This window comes from Akebia trifoliata, chromosome 8, assembly GCF_017979445.1.
Source record: "Akebia trifoliata isolate Shusen 1 chromosome 8, ASM1797944v1, whole genome shotgun sequence".
Lineage (NCBI taxonomy): Eukaryota > Viridiplantae > Streptophyta > Magnoliopsida > Ranunculales > Lardizabalaceae > Akebia > Akebia trifoliata.
Window position 1 is genome coordinate 25,065,432 of NC_141382.1, and position 17,647 is coordinate 25,083,078.

Here is a 17,647-nt window from a genome sequence, read left to right on the forward strand (position 1 = left end):
AGATCTTACAATGTTCAAGATGACTTCTGATTTCTTCGACTTCAATATTGTCTTTGTCGGATGTGAGCTCTTGGCTAAAAGACAAATATCGTGGCTTGAATGGTACTGCAGTTTCTGCACAAGCTTCCTTCTGAATTTTTCTTCTTGACGGGACCTTTCCTCCCATTTGATGATGCCCTAATTTTTGCCTAGATCGCCTCTTTAAATTTTCAATCTAGCGGGCTTTATTTTTCTTTTTCTAATGATGCCTTGATTTTTGCCTAGGTCGCCTTTTCAGGTTTTCAACCTAGCAGGCTTTCTTTTTTATGGTTATGCCCTAAATTTTGCCTAAGCCGCCTTTTCAGATTTTCGACTTAGCGGGCTTCTCTTTTTTTCTTGATGATCTTGTATAACCAACTCGACAACTTCTCAGTTCCCTGCACCTTAACCGAGTCAATTAGCCTTCAGGAGGACTTAATAGGTGGGCTTAGGATATGGTTTAGAAAGAAAAGATATAAGGCTCAACTTCCCAAAATGCCCCTAGTTTGATATTATCTCTTTTCTATCAATTATTTTGATTTTTTTTCTAAAAGCCCCTAGTTTGGCATTCTTTTCTTTTTATCAATTCTTTTGATTCTTTTTTCTAATGCCCTTAGTTTGGCATTATTTTCTTTTGAACATTTCAATAGTAGATTTTTCTTTTGGATGACACTTTCCTTAAGAAAATACATTTTTCTTTTAATGACCGGGCCTGAAGAAACTTCTCAGGTTGCCTACGTACCCCAAATATTTCTTTTTTTCCTTTTAGGATCAGGTCAAAACGTAGTTCATAATAAGATTCCCTCCCAAGGTTGGTTGGTGTGGTTTAGAAAGAAATAGGCTATTTGATTTTTTTAGAGGCTACAAGGGGTTAAAGAAGGTTTTCTTTTTCTTGGTAAGACAGGAAAATGGTTCGACCAAAGAAGGCCTCCTTTGGTGAATGCTGCTTGACTTGGTCAAAGTTTCAGGAATTCGATATCTGAATTGCTCTGTCGAGCAAGGTCTTCTTTTGAGAATGAATATTCTTCAGTCTTCTTTTGTGAAATCGAGTATGATTGAGTTTTCTAACTCTAAAACTTCGAGAAAATCTTTTATTCTCTTATGAATGAAAATTCTCCTCTTTTGAGTGAGAAACCTGGTAGATCCACTTGTAAGTCTTAGTGTCTTTGTCGATGCTTTCAACTATATCATTTTTGACCAATAATCTTTGACTTTGAAATCACTCGACTTTATGTCTTGATCTATATTTTTATACAATCCATCCATATATCCTTATGAGATCATGCAAGAAACATTGTTGAATTTCTCAAGTAAGTTTACTACTCTCTCATGTTCTCCTGAGGATAATGTATCACCAATTTGCACTTCTTGAGTGTACTCTTTAATTCCAATAGTTATCAAATTTGATTAGTGAGCTTTAAGTCATTTCTCATGTTAGATTGTATGTTCAAATCATTATTACACGCATGATAATCATAAGCTTCTATATTTTATTGGAATTGAAAAAACATAGACTGACAAACTCGACTAAAATTTGAAAGTTGAAGAAAGGCTAATGTAACTGAGACAACTAACTGGATCTAAAGACTGACAAAAACTGGATTGAAACTCAAAGAAAACTCAGGGACAATTATCTACAAAGAGAGAAGGTCCTTCTGGGTGGATGGACTACTTAGACTTGACATTGGTACTTGGACTAGACGATTCTTTTGAATGACCCAAAATGACACAGATGAGGGTTTAGAACGTTTAGGGACACCTAAGATTAACCATCGATTCTGAAGGTTTGACTCTTATCCACATGATTAAAGTTTCGATATAGAATAGCCCAAGTCCAATGGAAAATATCAAATCCAAATGCACCATAAGTCTATAGTGACCAAGAAAGTGAGAAAGGTTAGATGCGGGTCTACCCCTGATTGGGATTGAACCTTTGATCAGATAAATTAATTTGATCTTAAGATCGAATCTTTCTAGATAAAGTGGTCTGGATCTTTAAAAGTGAAACCAATTAGTCCAACTGATTTGGTATTGATCAGTTTGATCCATTTGTCCATTGGGTCAACTGGTTTAAGTGGTTCAAATTAATCAGTACATTTCACCGATTGGGTAGGACCGATATTGCGGGTTTTGTTTGATTATTCTGGATCGGTCTGCCCACCTACCTGTTGATTGGATTGAATAAAGCAACCCAGGAACACCCATAGTCAATTCGGGTCGTGACCTATAGGAAGGCTTCTAGACTCTAGGTTTACTACGTGCAATGCATTTTTATCTAGCCACCCTTGCCCAAGCACACCTATATACCTTTCGATACGTGGTGACTTGGTTTGATATACCGTATAGGTGATAATCTAAAACCTCAATTCACTTCTCTGAAGCCAAAAACAGCCAGTTCGATCTCCAGTTGAGAGGTGTCGTACAATGCTGAGCAAGGGCCCACTTAAATACCTCTCGTCTAGAATAGACGTAGTCTATCCCCCTCGTACAGTAGGGTACAGCGGGGCAAGATCTTGCTTAGGCACCGATTTTGACCAATAAGTACAATTGATATACTTAGACTATCTTTTATACCTACGGGTACGAGTCAAGAGTTGTAGCTTTCATAAATGGTTTGGCATCCCACGAGGGGACCGACCACGTACTAGTACTACGTTGACAATCGGGACATGTGACTGTGTGGCTTACAATAGGTCAAAGGCTCAGGTCGCTCCAGCCTGGGTGCATCAACATACTTCTCAGAATCACCTGATCAGATGGTATTGATGCCCCCAGTTTGATATACCCTAAGGTACGTGACTGGAGTTGTGGATTTCATGAATGACGTCGCATCTCCGAAGAGACCGGGCCACGCACTAGTGTCACGTTGGCTAAATGAGACGTGTAAGTGAGTAAAACAGTAAACGTGCATGTGGTGTGTGCAAAAAAGGGTGGGGTGTGCCCGGGACCTTTTTTAAACAAATGGGCCCATGGATCCAATCAAACCAATCATACATTTAATCAAAACCAAAATCATTCAAATCATATGAATATTCAATTAAGATCACATTATTCCCATCACATAAGCACATTAACATTACGATCAACATCAATCATGTATTTCAAGCAAGATCATGGTAAATTAATCAATAAATATGGCATATGATAATGATCAAACAAACATTGCAATAGGCATAATTTTTATAATTTTTAAGGTCCAATCAATGATCACTTTTGGGTGATCCAAAATAAATCGAGATTCCAATAGGTGTTACATTGATGATAGAATGACAATGGTTGAGATGAGCTCACTCTCAAGAACATTAATTGTGCCAACATTAGATAAATTCAGATTTTCTGTAAATTAGGAAAATACAATCTGAACTTGCATCGATGATATCTAAAGCTCCCGATAACGAAATCGAGTGAAATCAAGTTCTAAATTAATCTACTCGATGAGATCTACATTTTATTAATAGGTTCTTAGACTTAATTCTCACCAGAATGTTCTGTAAAAAAGTTTTAACGTTGCTGTCCCAACTTTCATTCAGAAATAATTCCAGATTTACAGATTGAACTTGCATCGATGATATCTAAGGCTTCCGATAACGAAATGGAGTGAACTCAGATTCTAAATTAATTTAATCGACGAGATCTACATTTTATTAAGAGGTTCCCAGACTTAATTCTCACTAGAATATTCTGTAAAAAAGTTTTAACGTTGCTGTCCCAACTTTCATTCAGAAATAATTCCAGATTTATAGATTGAACTTGCATCGATGATATCTAAGGCTTCCGATAACGAAATTGAGTGAACTCAGATTCTAAATGAATCTAATCGACGAGATCTACGTTTTATTAAGAGGTTTCCAGACTTAGTTCTCACTAGAATATTCTGTAAAAAAGTTTTAACGTTGCTGTCCCAACTTTCATTCAGAAATAATTTCAGATTTACAGATTGAACTTGCATCGATGATATCTAAGGCTTCCGATAACGAAATTGAGTGAACTCAGATTCTAAATTAATCTACTCGACGAGATCTATATTTTATTAAGAGGCTCCCAGACTTAATTCTCTCTAGAATATTCTCTAAAAACGTTTTAATATTTCTGTCCAACCTCCATCATTCCATCATTTTCATAAGTTAATTTGAATCTTTCATTATTTAGGAGTCATCAAAAAGTGATCCTTAATTGGAAAAAAAAATGCAATACCCAAAATCATCTACAATCAAGATAAAAAAATAAATAAAGAGAAAAAATAAATAAAATAAATCTAATTAAATAAAAAAAAACTAGGTCATCTTGGCAATGCTCCCATACTTGGGTTTTTCAAGTTTGATCCTCAATAGTCCCCAGTGGAGTCGCCACTGAAAGCGCCCTCGATCCGCGGGGTGCGCGGATCCGCTTTTGACTCTTGAGGTTTGGGAGTCGCCACCTAGTTATTGTGGTCTAGGAATCAAACTGACTCTAACATGGATAAAAAGAACTAAAATTTGAAAAATCTGAATTCGGGGATCATGTTACGGGGTTGGAAGGTGTTAGGCACCAACCCCGCCCGGCCAAAGCCGGTCTCTACTAACTTCCCAAATATATCACATTGCTAAAAACCTAGATAAAAATAAAAAAATTACATACCTTTCCGATAGCAAGGATTTTGTTCCCTCAGATCTGACAAAAAGAGCTCCTTGTACTGTACTCCCTTGCTTCGTTCTGTCTCCGGATTTGACTTCGGATCTCCTAGATCAAGGTATCTCCTTATTTTTGGATCTGAACTCTTCAAGTTTGTTGTGGATTTGGGGGTGTTTTTGGAGGGATTTTAGGTGTTTTCTAGACTAAAATTGAAGGAGGGATGTTAGGTAAGGAGTTGGGGCTCCAAAACTAGGGTTTATGGGGGGCTAGGAGAGCTTCTAGACCTACTTCTCTTAGGATTTATGATTTTATCTGAAAAATAGGGTGTGAGCACCTCTATTTATAGATGTTTTTAGGGGTTGATTTGGATAGAGTTAGTGTTTAATTAGAGATCTTTTAATTAGAGTTGTGTTTTAGTTAGACTTATTTTAGGTAGAATTGTGTTTTAATTAAAATTGTTTTAGGTAGAATTGTTTTTAAGTTAGAACTCTATTAGATAGAGTTATTATTTAATTAGAGTTCTATTATGACTTTTGGTCTTATTTGATTGACTTTTAATATTTTGACTTTAGTCTTAATTGATTGACTTTTAATATCTTAACTTCAGTCTTGCTTGATTGACTTTAATTTTGACTTCAGTTTTGCTTAATTGACTTTAATACCTTGACTTCAGTCTTGCTTGATTTACTTTTAATTTTTGGAGAACCCCCTTCCATTATTTCTTTAATTATTTGGACCCCCAAATGGAGGGGTCCTTAAAGAAATATCCCACGAACCCTCAACAATTTCCTAGAAAGTCCGATTGATCGATTTTTTAGGTTCAAATTTTTAAATTAATTTCATCAATGTTTCACTTTAATTATTTAATATTTTATTTATTAATTTCGAATTTTTTAATTATGAAAATTGTGAAATTACCATTTTGCCCCCGGAGAGGACTTTTCACGTTTCAAGTCGGTTTTTAATGTTCTAGGATGTTTTAGAATCGGTTTTTCGTAAGGAATTCAATGAGAATGTTGGTTTGTGTCATTTATGAAAATTTTTATGTGAAATGATTGTGAACTTTATGAGGGGCATTTTAGTAATTTTGTCAAATTCTGTTAAAATTGGTGAAATGATTTATTTGGTTCCGATTCGTCATTTTATATGTTCGAATGGGTTTTCCTAAGCGTAACGTAGGCTCTAACGTTGTTTTGAGATTAGGGGTATTTTGGTAATTTGATCAATTTTTAGTGATTTTTATCGTGAAGCTTCTTTTTGTCTGCAAGATGATGATTTCTATGTTTTTGAGGTCGTATTGTCCTAGCGTAGCGTGATTTCTAAGGTTTTATCAATTCGAGATACCTCATCCGGATTTCTGAAACATATCGGGTAACAAAATAAAGCAATGGAATACACACCCATCATTGGGAATCATTGCGATCGGGTTGACGAGTTGATTAATCAGGTGGATGCAAAAATGGGGTGTCTACACCTTAACACATTCCCTGATCTTAAAAGACTTTTGGTGGGACGAAACGTTGGCTTAGGTTAATGGTAGTGGTAAGTCTGGGTCTGTCGATGGGATTTGTTTATTTTTATTTTTAAAAGGTGATCTATGTGTCCTCTCAGCATCTCTCGAACTTGTTTAGGCTGAGGATTTGGGTCGAGCTCAAGATCAAGTGTTTGAGTTTTTGACTTTTTTGATTTTTTTTTGTATTTTTCACCATTCACAGTTTATGCTCATGTAGGTTAGGAGTATTTTGATGATTTGACTTTTTTACCTTTTTTTTTCTTTTTTGTTTCATTTTGTATTGTTCACTTGTCCCAGTTTAGGTTAAGAAATGAACGTGATGGCTCAAAATTATTGACTATGGTTAGATGGTTATTTTTAGGATAAAAAAGATGGCATTTTGTCATCTGTAGATTAATTTTTAGGTGTAATATTTCTTGACATTGTCAGAATTGATTGGTTGAGGGAAGATTTGTCCGTCCATTTCTGTAAGGATCAGAGCTCCTCCTGTCATTACCTTCTAAACAATAAATGGTCTTTTGTAGTTTGGTTGAAACTTTCCTCTAGCATCTTCTTGGATTGGCAAGATCTTCTTCAAAACAAGGTTTCCTAGCGAGAAATTTTTAGGTTTGACTTTTTTGTTATAGGCACGAGCTATTCGTCGTTGATAGATCTGTCCATGGCAAATAGCTGCAAGGCGCTTCTCTTCTATCAGATTCAGTTAATTGAACCGAGCTTGAATCCATGTAGTTTCATCCAACTCTGCTTCCTTTAACATCTAGAGGGAGGGAATCTTGATTTCTACAGGCAAAACTGCTTCCATTCCATATACTAATGAGTAAGGCATTGCCCCAGTCGAAGTCCTAAATGAGGTTCGATAAGCGTGAAGTGCAAAAGGCAACATGTCGTGCCAATCCTTATATGTAACATCCATCTTCTCGATAATTCTCTTAATATTCTTATTGATTGCCTTGACAACTCCGTTTATCTTGGGTCTATAAGGTACCAAGTTATGATGAATGATCTGGAAGTCCTTGCACATCTTTATCATGTCCTTGTTCTTGAAGTTTTTAGCATTGTTAGTTACTATTCCGTTGGGAAGTCCATATCGGTAGATGATGTTGTTCTTGACAAACATCAGGACGTTGCTTTTGGTGACATTGGCGTAGGATGCAACTTCTACCCACTTAGTGAAGTAGTCGATAGCAAGTAGGATGAAGTGATGCTCGTTTGCAATTTTCGACGAGATCTGCCCGATGACATCCATACCCCAGAGTGAGAAGGGCTAAAGAGTAGTCATATTATGCAGTTCTGAAGGTGGATTATTTGATCTTGTTGGCATAAATTTGGCATAGATGGTATTTTCGAACACGTTGATAGTTGTTACTCTCCATTGTTGTCCAATAATCTCCCATCTTCATGATTTTATTAGCTAACATATGACCATTCATGTGGGGTCCGCAGACTCCACTATGTACAGTCTCGATTAGTCGTTTTACTTCTACTTCTGCTACGCATCTAAGTAGGATATCATGATGTGATTTCTTATATAGAATACCATTGCTTAAGAAAAATTGGCCTATCAATTTTTAAACGCTCTTTCGATCATTTAGTGTTGCATCTGATGGGAGGGTTCAATCTTCGAGATATGCCATGACGTCTGAGTACCATGGTTTTTCTTCGGACTCTTCTATTTCAATGGGTAGACAATAAGCTGGCTCATACTGAATTTCGATCTTGATGGGGTCGATGATTAGGTCTTTTGAAATACTGATCATAGAAGCAAGTGTAACTAGTACATCTACGAATTAATTCTTAGCTCTTGGCATGTATGTGAATGAAATCCTATTGAAGCTTGAAGTTAATTCTTTGAGGTATTTGTGGTAAGTGATCAACCTCTGCTCTCGGGTCTTCCATTCTCCAATCATCTGATAGACTACTAAGCTTGAATATCCGAATACATCAATTTCATTTACCTCGAAATCTAATGTTGCTTTTAATCCTACTATGCATGCTTCGTACTTTGCATCATTATTTGAATATTGGAACTTCAATCTAATGGCGATTGGTACATAGGACCCATCTAACTTGATCAAGACTGCCCCTATTCCATATCCTTTCTGATTTATTACTCCCTCAAAATATATTTTCCAGCCTAGTTCTTCGTCATCGTCTTCAATCTCAATAAGTAATATAGATTCGTTAGGAAAGTTCATCTTCAATGGCTCGTAATCGGACAACGGGTGCTCGGGTAGTTGGTCGACGATGGCTTATCCCGTGATGGCTTTTTGACTGACATAGGTGGTGTCAAACTCAGATAGCAATAATACCATTTTGCAGTGCGATCAGTTAGCACAGGTTTTTTGAAAAGGTACTTTTAGAGGTCCATTATGATCGAGTAATCGAGTAAATAGTGACGTAGCTTCTGAGATGCCCATACTAATTCACAACAAGTCTTTTCAAGTGTCAAATACTTTACTATTTACTCAGTAAATTTCTTGCTGAGATAGTAAATGGCTTGTTCCTTTCGCTCTGATTCATCGTGTTGCCTTAGTACACATCTTATTGATGTCTCTTGCACTGAGATGACATCAGCAGAGGTTGTCCTGGAAGGGAGGACCAAGACTAGTGGGTTGAGCAGATATTGCTTAATTTTTTTCGAATGCTTCTTGACAGTCTTTGCTCCACTTCTTTGGCTTGTCCTTTTAGAGTAACTTGAAGACTAGCTCATAGATAGGGGTGAGTTGAGTAATGAATCGACTGATGTATTGTATTCTCCCCAAGAATGCCTGAACATCTCTCTTCCAAAATGGGTGCCTTCATCTTAAGGATATATTTAGTTTTTGTCAGATCTACCTCAATGCCTCTTCTGTTAACGATGAACCCTAGTAGCTTGCTCGATGTTGTTCCGAATACACATTTTGCTGGGTTGAGCCTTAAAAAGTACTTCCTTAGCCAGTCGAACAACTTCTTGAGATTTACTAGATGGTCTTCTTCTATACCAAACTCAGTAATCATGTCGTCTACGTAAATCTTCATTTTTTATGGATCATGTCGTGGAATAAAATGGTCATTGCACGCTGATAAGTTACCCCTACGCTCTTTAACCCGAATGACATGACTTTATAGTGGAAAGTACCCTAGGGTGTGATGAATGTAGTTTTTTCTTGGTCTTCTCCTATAATTTTTATCTGGTTATAGCCTGAGAATTCATCCATGAACAAGAATATGCCGTGCCCTACTGTACTGTTGACTAAAGTATCAATGTGTGGTAGTGAAAAATCATCCTTAGAACTGGCCTTGTTTAGGTCCCGATAGTCAACACACATGTGTACCTTTCTGTCTTTCTTGGGTACTAGGACGATGTTGGCTAGCCACTCGAGATATGTAGAAACTGCAACGAATTCGGCTTGGAATTGCGTCATGACCTCATCTTTAACCTTGAAGGTCTATTCTGACTTTAGTCTCTTCAATTTCTACTTGATCGGCTTACTTCCGAGAGCAATTGGAAGTTTGTGGGCGACAATATCTGTGTCTAACCTAGGCATATTTATGTATGACCATGCAAATATGTCTTGGTAATCTTGTAAGAGTTCGATCATTTCTTCCTTTCGTTGTTGTGTCAGTAAGGCTTCGATCTTGACGATTCATGGGTCTTCTTCGGTACTAAGATTGATTGAGTCTGTATCCTCAATGTTTGGTTAAGCACCTTTCTCGTAACATTCTACTAAGTGATTTCTTTAGGTGAGTACTTCATTTCATTCTTAGACTCTTATTTGATCCCCATGAGGTCAAAGTCGAGTTCGAGAACAAAATTATACTTGTCCCTTCCAAACTTCGTTCAATCTGGGTACTCATTTAATCAAAACAGATCCCTTAAAAACTTTTTTTTTTATTTTTGGAAAATATCTATTATTTTGTTATTTTGAAAGATTTTTTATTTTTGAGGAATATTTATTTTTTGTTACTTTTTGGATATCTGAAATAAGAAAAACAATCATGCAGATTAATTAGTAAAAATAGGGAACCCTCAAAATAGTTTTTCGCCGAGGACGAGGGCTCGTATGATCCTCGGGCAAATTAGCTTTGCTTAACAACGTTTTTTTTAGGTTACTGCAACCTCAAGGGTTAAAGGGAATTATTCCCAATTGTGCAAGACCTCCCCTTCTCTGACGGGGTGGATGAAGTGGGAAGGTGGTTTCTTTGCTGGTTTGGAGATGACCATTACCTCTGGTTGACTGCTATCTAGGTGGGGTATGGTCCCCTCCATACTTGGTGGGATGATGACTGATGCCAAGTCGATGTTGATAGGAAAAAGTGAATCATTCTCTTTGCTAACAGTGACTTCCACTTTTGCGGGCTCATTTGTTGTTTTTTATAGACTTTTGCTGGAATCCCCATTAAACAGGACAATAATGCCTTTCAATAGGGATGGTCGGGACTTGACAATTGAGTCTTCTTGAATATGTTTGGACTTGAAACTTACAGTTCTTGATTTTTTGATTGATTTTGGTAGTAGTGGTTCTGATAAGCAGTCGAGTCTGACTTGTGATTTTGGAAAGTTAATACTGATGTGAGGTACTTTGCCTAGATTCCAGACGTTCAATTCACAATTTTATTTTTTGGCTAACCGAAGTTTCCTCTTTTTATCATTCATATCCGATATATCCTTTTTCGTAGGTCTAAACCCCAACCCAAAATAAGGGGTGTGTTTCTTAGCTATCACTAGCGTGGCTTTCCCTTTTCCTCCCAGCCTAATCCTTGCCTGGGTTCTAATCATCAGCTTTTCCCTTGATAATTCTACCTTTACCTTTTCTTTTTTTTTCTCAACATGGTTAACGACAACGAATTGGTAGGAATGGTATAATGCCTTATCTTTTGTCAGTTCTATATCAATAAAAGAAATGTCCGGAACTTTCCCAACTAGGATTAGGTTTTCTACTAAGATAGATATCATCCTCTGTCCCATGATAAACTTGACTCTATGGTGTAAAGAGGAAGGTACTATCCCTGCAATATGGATTCATGGCCTGCCTAGTAGTAAGTTGAACGTTGTAGGTATTTCCATGACCTCGAACCTTACCTCAAATGTACAAGGGCATATAGTAATCATTAAGTCCACTTCTCCAAGACAATCCCTTCTTGAACTATCAAAATCTCGAACGACCTTATTGTTGGGTTTGACATGCAACCAATCAACGTTGAGTTTGTGGAAGGTTTCAAGAGGACATACATTAAGAGCTGAGCCATTGTCGATTAATATCCTAGCAACCATCATGCCCTTACACATGACCATGATATTTAATGGTTCGACGTGCCCTCGCCCCTCTGGCACGAATTCACTTTTTGTGAATACAATAGGATTGAGAACCATGATTTGATCGACTGTTTGTTCCAGCTATGCGGGTGAAGTGGTCATAGGTGATGAGACTATCGTTGTTCTTCTCACCGGAGTTAATAATAATCTTACGTTTACCTTACTTGTGGGGCAAGTAGGGGATCGAACCCAAGAGAAAAGAGGAATAGAGTTAAGCTAAAAAGATAAAATTCAAATTAACTAAAAGGAATTAAAACTGTTTTTCTTTGTATTTTTGAACTTATAAGAAAATGTAAAATTACTAGAAAAGAAATTAAAGTAAGTGAAATTAAAAGCAAGTAAACTTATGAAATTAAAACACCATTAGAGGTGGATCTACCTAGAACATGTTGATGAGTAATTCTTAGTTTCAAGCCTTTTTATAACTGAATCGTAAGGGCTTGGTGTTAGCTCCTTAGATCGAAAAGTTTTGCAAATGAAATGAAATAAGGGAACATAAACAAAGTAGAATTCTTTGAAAACTTCCTACTACCAATTATCTAGTTTAAGCATACTTTATCTTGATCTAATCTAAGCATAAAGTATCTATATTAAGAATAATAGGTGCAAGAAACTTAAAGAGAATTCATAAGCATTTTAAATAAAAGAAAGGCATGAAATTAAAAATAACACAAGAACTTGCTCTAGGATTTTCCACTCTCTAATGGAGGGGAACTTAGCCTAATGTCATTGTAAGAGAGGGAAGATAAGAGATGAAAGAACTTTTCTTCATTTCATGGAGAAAATTACAACTTCTTCTTCTTCTACTTCTTACAAGACTAATTAGCCAAAAGGAAATAACTAGAAAATGAAAATACAAAAAATAAGAGAATAGGCAAAGAGCCTTAGATTAAAGGAGTCTTGGATAAGAGAACCAAGATGGGACCCTTTCTCTAGAAATGAAGGTTCTATTTATAGAAAAAAATGTGTGTAGAAGAGTCTAAAAGTAGCCTCCACTTTTCTTTGCACAAAAAGACAAAAGAGGAGAATATGAGTTAAGGATTAGGGCATTCCAAAGTGGGCCCAAATGCTTTTGCCTTGAGATTTTGATTCCAAATTGTTGATTTTCTGCACAAGAAACACATGTAATTAGATTTATCTAGTAAATGAATTTATTTATATATAATTAAGCCTAATTAACATGCAACGGGTGGTTTGAGGCTTATCATGATTATTATCTTAATATAGAGAAATAGGTACAAAAATCAAGATAAATATCCGGAAAATGTGCGTATAATGGAGTGTTTGGAGACACTCATCAATAGGTACATGCGACTTTCCCAAGAATCTCAATAGTCCTTCTTGGTGTTCCTCTGATTTTTGTAGAATACCCAAAATACTGATCTGAGCCAGTTGTTTGTTCAATGGGTCCACTATATTATGCTCACTTTTGCGAATGAGCTCAATAATGTCTATTGCTTCTTTATCTAACACTTTCCTCTTTTTCTCTTCCTTGTCACCTTCGTCCATCTTGCCCTTCCCTTTTTGTTTCCTTTTCTCTTCATCTATCAGTCCTTTTTGCTATTTTTTTTTGTCTCTTCCTTGATGCTTACCCATTTTACTAGCATTCTTTGAAATCTCCCTACTTTTTTCATGTGACCAATGTCAGCCACCATCACCTTTTTCATTGTATCAACCCCTGTCAATGTGATGATGGTTGTCTCGTAGCTCAATTGGACTGTTTGGTTAAAAATATATAAGAATGGTTTTCGTGAAAGTATGGTCATTGGAGATGGATTGGGTTTTACATTAATGATAAGGGGTGGGGGTTGTGATTTGGATGTTGTAGTGGCAGGAGGAGCTACTTGAAAGGTCGATGAAGTATAAGGAATGACGAGTGGTGGTCGTGAAGATGGGGTGTAGGGTATGTGAAGGGGAGGTCGAGTCGTATTACGAGGATTTGGCAATGTATAGGGTATAATGAGAGGCAGTTGGATAATAGTATTGGGAATTTGATGAGTAGGATGGATGGTGAGATCAACCATTTTGAGTGGTAGTTGCAAGTTTCGAGGTGGTTTTGTTGTGCATTGGGTAATGACGTTAACTGTTAATGTCTCTGGTTCCTTCATTGGGTGGATTCTGATCTTCGACCCGATAGGATCTATGAAAGCTGATGGCTTAATGTTTAATTCTCCAAGAATGACATTTACTGCATGCCCGCTTCCCCCTCTATTGTGGGTAGGTAGAGGATTTTGGTTGATGTTCTATTCCTAAGTGGGGTTTGCAGGTCCATCTAGTATGAGAGCCTTTTTATTTATTAGGTTTTGTACCTAATGTTTGAGTTGACATCATTGATCTGTAGAGTGCCCTGGTGCACCCATATGGAATTCACAAAATAGGCTGGGGTTGTACCCTAGTCTTTTCGTAGCTTTTGGATTTGGTAGTCGTTTAATGAGGTATTCTCCCTTGAGCAATATTGGGAGTAACCTTGACAGTGCTATTGGTAATTTGGTGAACACCCTGTTGACTCTATTAGGTAGTGCTTGCTGATTCTGCCCATACTGTGGTACCTATTGGGTGACTGGTGAAGGGTTTGCTCCGAATGGGTTTTGAAGTACAGGGATCCAGGTTGGTAGAGGTGTCGGAGCCTATGAGTTTGATGAAGCATGTGGTTTCTGTGTTGGTGGGGGGATGAAGAGAGGTCGGTTGAGCTGTATATTGTTAATCTGTGTGTTTTCTCTCTTCTTTCCCACAAGTACTGGTTTTTTCTGATAAGAAATCCCTATTGTTGCCTCGAGACTTGTGAAGTCCAATATCAGACTTGTTCAGATCCCATCCTCAACCCAATCTACTACTTGTACTAGATTTGAAAATGTGCCTATAGTGTGTCCCACCAGATGAGTATAAAAAGCATGCCCTAGTATCGAGATAAAAGTAGTGTTCATTTCATGTTCAGTTATCGTCGATTTCACTTGTGAAGCTGATTCTCGCCACCTCTAGGAGTATTCTTTCACCGTTTCCCTCTATTTTCTTGTCATCTTAGCCATGTCATTCCTATCTAACCTTACATCTGTATTAAACTAGTAATTGCACTAAAACATTTCAACCAAGTCCTACCAATTTTTGATGAGCGTATGGTCCAATTCTGAGAACCATTTGAGGGCTGGCCTAGTTAGACTTCTTTAAAACAACTATACTAGTAGCCTGTCATCCTGCCATATTGGCACATTGATCCGTAATACAACTTTAGATGCGACAGAGGACATTTTACTCCGTTATATTTCTCAATTTCAGACACTTGAACTTGGACAACAGTTGTGCGTTAGGATAAAAGTAGATGTCCTTAAACCAAGTTTCGTTCATGGTTTGAGGCCTTTGATTCTCCTCATTTCCTTCTGAAGAGACTCAATTTGTTGGGTCATCTTTTCATCTATTACACTCTTGGCCACTGTGGTTTTATACACACACTCGTCATCAGGAATGACCAACAGGGGGTGTCGATTCAAAGAAGTATAGAGAAGGGGCACTTGGTACCCTGGAACTGTGGGTGACAGGGTGGTCTGTGGCCCTTGTGGAGGTTGTTTGGAGAGATTGTGGTTTGACTTTGATGAATGGTGTTGTATTGTCTAGGCCTGTATGAAGCTAACATTGGCTTAACATGGTGCTCAATATCTTTTCTTGCTGCTCAGTAATTTTTAATAATGCTACGATCCTTGCATCAATGTATGACGTTTCGACGGCTGTATGCTATGGTGATTCAGAGGTACTCATAATGGTGGTTAAAGATCTGAAGAAATACAGAGGCTCCTTTAGGTATTTATATTTCTTTTATTTGGCCACCCGCGGGTACAGAAAACCAAGCATTACTATCTTATTTAGAAAAGAAAAATACATGATGATTTATTAGGTCAGTTAAAGTTATTTATTTGAAAGTAAGTGAATTTTAAAGAAAAAGGTTCATCGGGACGGAATCAGCATCAACATAGAGTTGGCATCAGCACGGAGTTAGATTGTGTATTTTTGAAAAAGTGGTTTCTATCAACTTGGGGTTGGCATCAACGCGAAGTCGGGTTACGTACTTTTTTGAAAATAATTATATCAGCACGGACCTGGCATCAACACGGAGTTGGCATCAACACAGAGTTGGGTTACTTTTTTTTTTAAATGATTACATCAGCATAGAACTGGCATCGACATAGAGTCGGTATAATTTAAAAAATGATTACATGAGACGGAGCTGGTAAAATATTTTGAAAAAAAGGATTACGTTAGCACGGAGCTAGCATCGACATGGAGTTGGTATAATATTTAAAAAAAAAAGATTACATCAGCACGAAGCTGGCATCAACATAGAGTCGGTAAAATATTTTGAAAAAAAGGATTACATCAACATGAAGGCTGGCATCAGCATAGAGTTGGATTAATAGATTACATTAGCATGTGGCTAGTATCAACATGGAGTTGGTTTAATTTTGAAAACAAAGGGGGGTACATCAGTACGGGACTGGCATCAATACGAAGTTGGAATAATTTTGAAGACAAAACAATTACATCAACAGAGGGCTAGCATCAACACGGAATTGTAAAATATTTTGTAAATCGACTTGTTGTGAACATAACAAGTTGGAAAAACACATACACATTTTTTTGTTAGCCTTCAATTCAATTCTCTAAAATCAAGATCGGCCAGTCAGATTTTCAGGGAATAGGTGGCGTTCAATGCTTTTGCAAGGGCACTCTTAAATCATCTCATTTCTTTGAATAAACGTAGTCTATTCCCTTCGTGTCAATAGGACAAGATCATTCTTAGGCACCGACTTTGATCAAGGACTGCAATTGACGCCTTTAAATTTTTTTATTTTTTATTTTTTAAAAAAAATATTATTTTATTGGAAAAAGATTGAATTCATTTGAGTTAATTGGTTAGGTGTTGACCTTGTTAGATCATATATGGATCATGGACTTGGTTTGAGTTGAATTGGAAGACGGACCCCACTTGGGTTGCATTTGGCTTGTGGACCTGATTTGGGTTGGGTTTGGATTGTTGACCCAGTCTGAATAGATACAGGTTGATGGATGTGGGTCGGGGACCCAATCTGGATTGTATATGGGTTGTAGACCTCATTTGGATTGGATACGGGTTGTGGATCCTATTTGGATTGGATATGGGTCGTAGACTCATATTTGAAGTGGATATGGGTCGTGGACTCATTTGAGTTGGATATGGGTCATGGATCTAGTTTGGCTTGGATACGGGTCGTGAACCTGGTTTGGATTGGATATGGTTTGTGGGCCCGGTTTAAATAGATTTGGGTCGTAGACTCGGTTTGGAATGTGAATGGTGGGTCCTACTCGGGTCAAACCATTAGATCGATTTGATTTGAGAGAAATCCCCCCTTTTTGTGTTTATTTGTTTTTTTGAAATGGTGAGTGAGAGGTTTAAAGGTACTAAATTTCACTTGTCCCCAAGTTTTGGGGTCGATTGGTTGGTTGGATGGCTCCTCATGGTTTTATAGAGCGCAATGGGCCTGCTTGGGGCCCAAGGTCTCAAGCTATCTTAGTTCGGCTTGTTGACGGATGATTTGTTTTTCTTTTAAAATTTTTTTTTTTGTATTTCTTTTGTATTTTTTATTATTTTGAAATCATTGACTAGAAAAATCCGCTTCGTTTAATTTTCCAAAACATGGGATTCCCCTTTGAAGGTGCAATTAACATTTAAGCAAGGGTGGGAAGACCCAACAACAAATCTGGCCTGTGCTCATTTCCTTGGTTCAGATTCTTACTAGCCCATGTTTGGAACACGAATAGAACCACTATTGCTTTACCTGTGCTGTAAGCATGGATGAGGCATATATTGTCCTGTTCGTGTTTCAAACATGGATGAAACATGCTTCTGGCTATATGTGTTATGAGCACGGACCATAAAAAAATCCAATTTCTAGAAATCACAGAAATTGGTTCCTTGGCCTCCTTTTTGAATGCCCTTCACTATTTTTCTTTGAATGTAATGTAGCAAGCACCTCTCTCCCTTTTTACCTAAGGGGGAAAGTGAAGCAACGGAAGGAAATTCAATCACAATCTATACAAGGTTGCCTTTATGGGCTTACAATTTGGACTTTGAAGCCCGATAGCAACTTAAGCAAATACAACTTTATTTTGGGGGTCGATATAAACTTGAGAACTCGTGTCCTAACTCATCTAATCGAGCACATGCATATGGCTAATAGGTG

The 17,647-nt window shown here is 37.3% G+C and overlaps 1 protein-coding gene across 1 annotated transcript; it reads right to left on the bottom strand.

The window, feature by feature from the left end:
- Nucleotides 1-6,899: 6,899 nt before the first annotated feature.
- Nucleotides 6,900-7,388, bottom strand: LOC147396413 (uncharacterized). The gene has a single exon (XM_086450116.1). It carries the CDS (start codon nucleotides 7,386-7,388, stop codon nucleotides 6,900-6,902), a length of 489 nt encoding a protein of 162 aa, XP_086306242.1.
- Nucleotides 7,389-17,647: the final 10,259 nt, after the last annotated feature.

Coding starts and splice junctions, on each gene's coding strand:
- LOC147396413 (XM_086450116.1), bottom strand. CDS start 7,388: ATGGATGTCATCGGGCAGATCTCGTCGAAAATTGCAAACGAGCATCAC.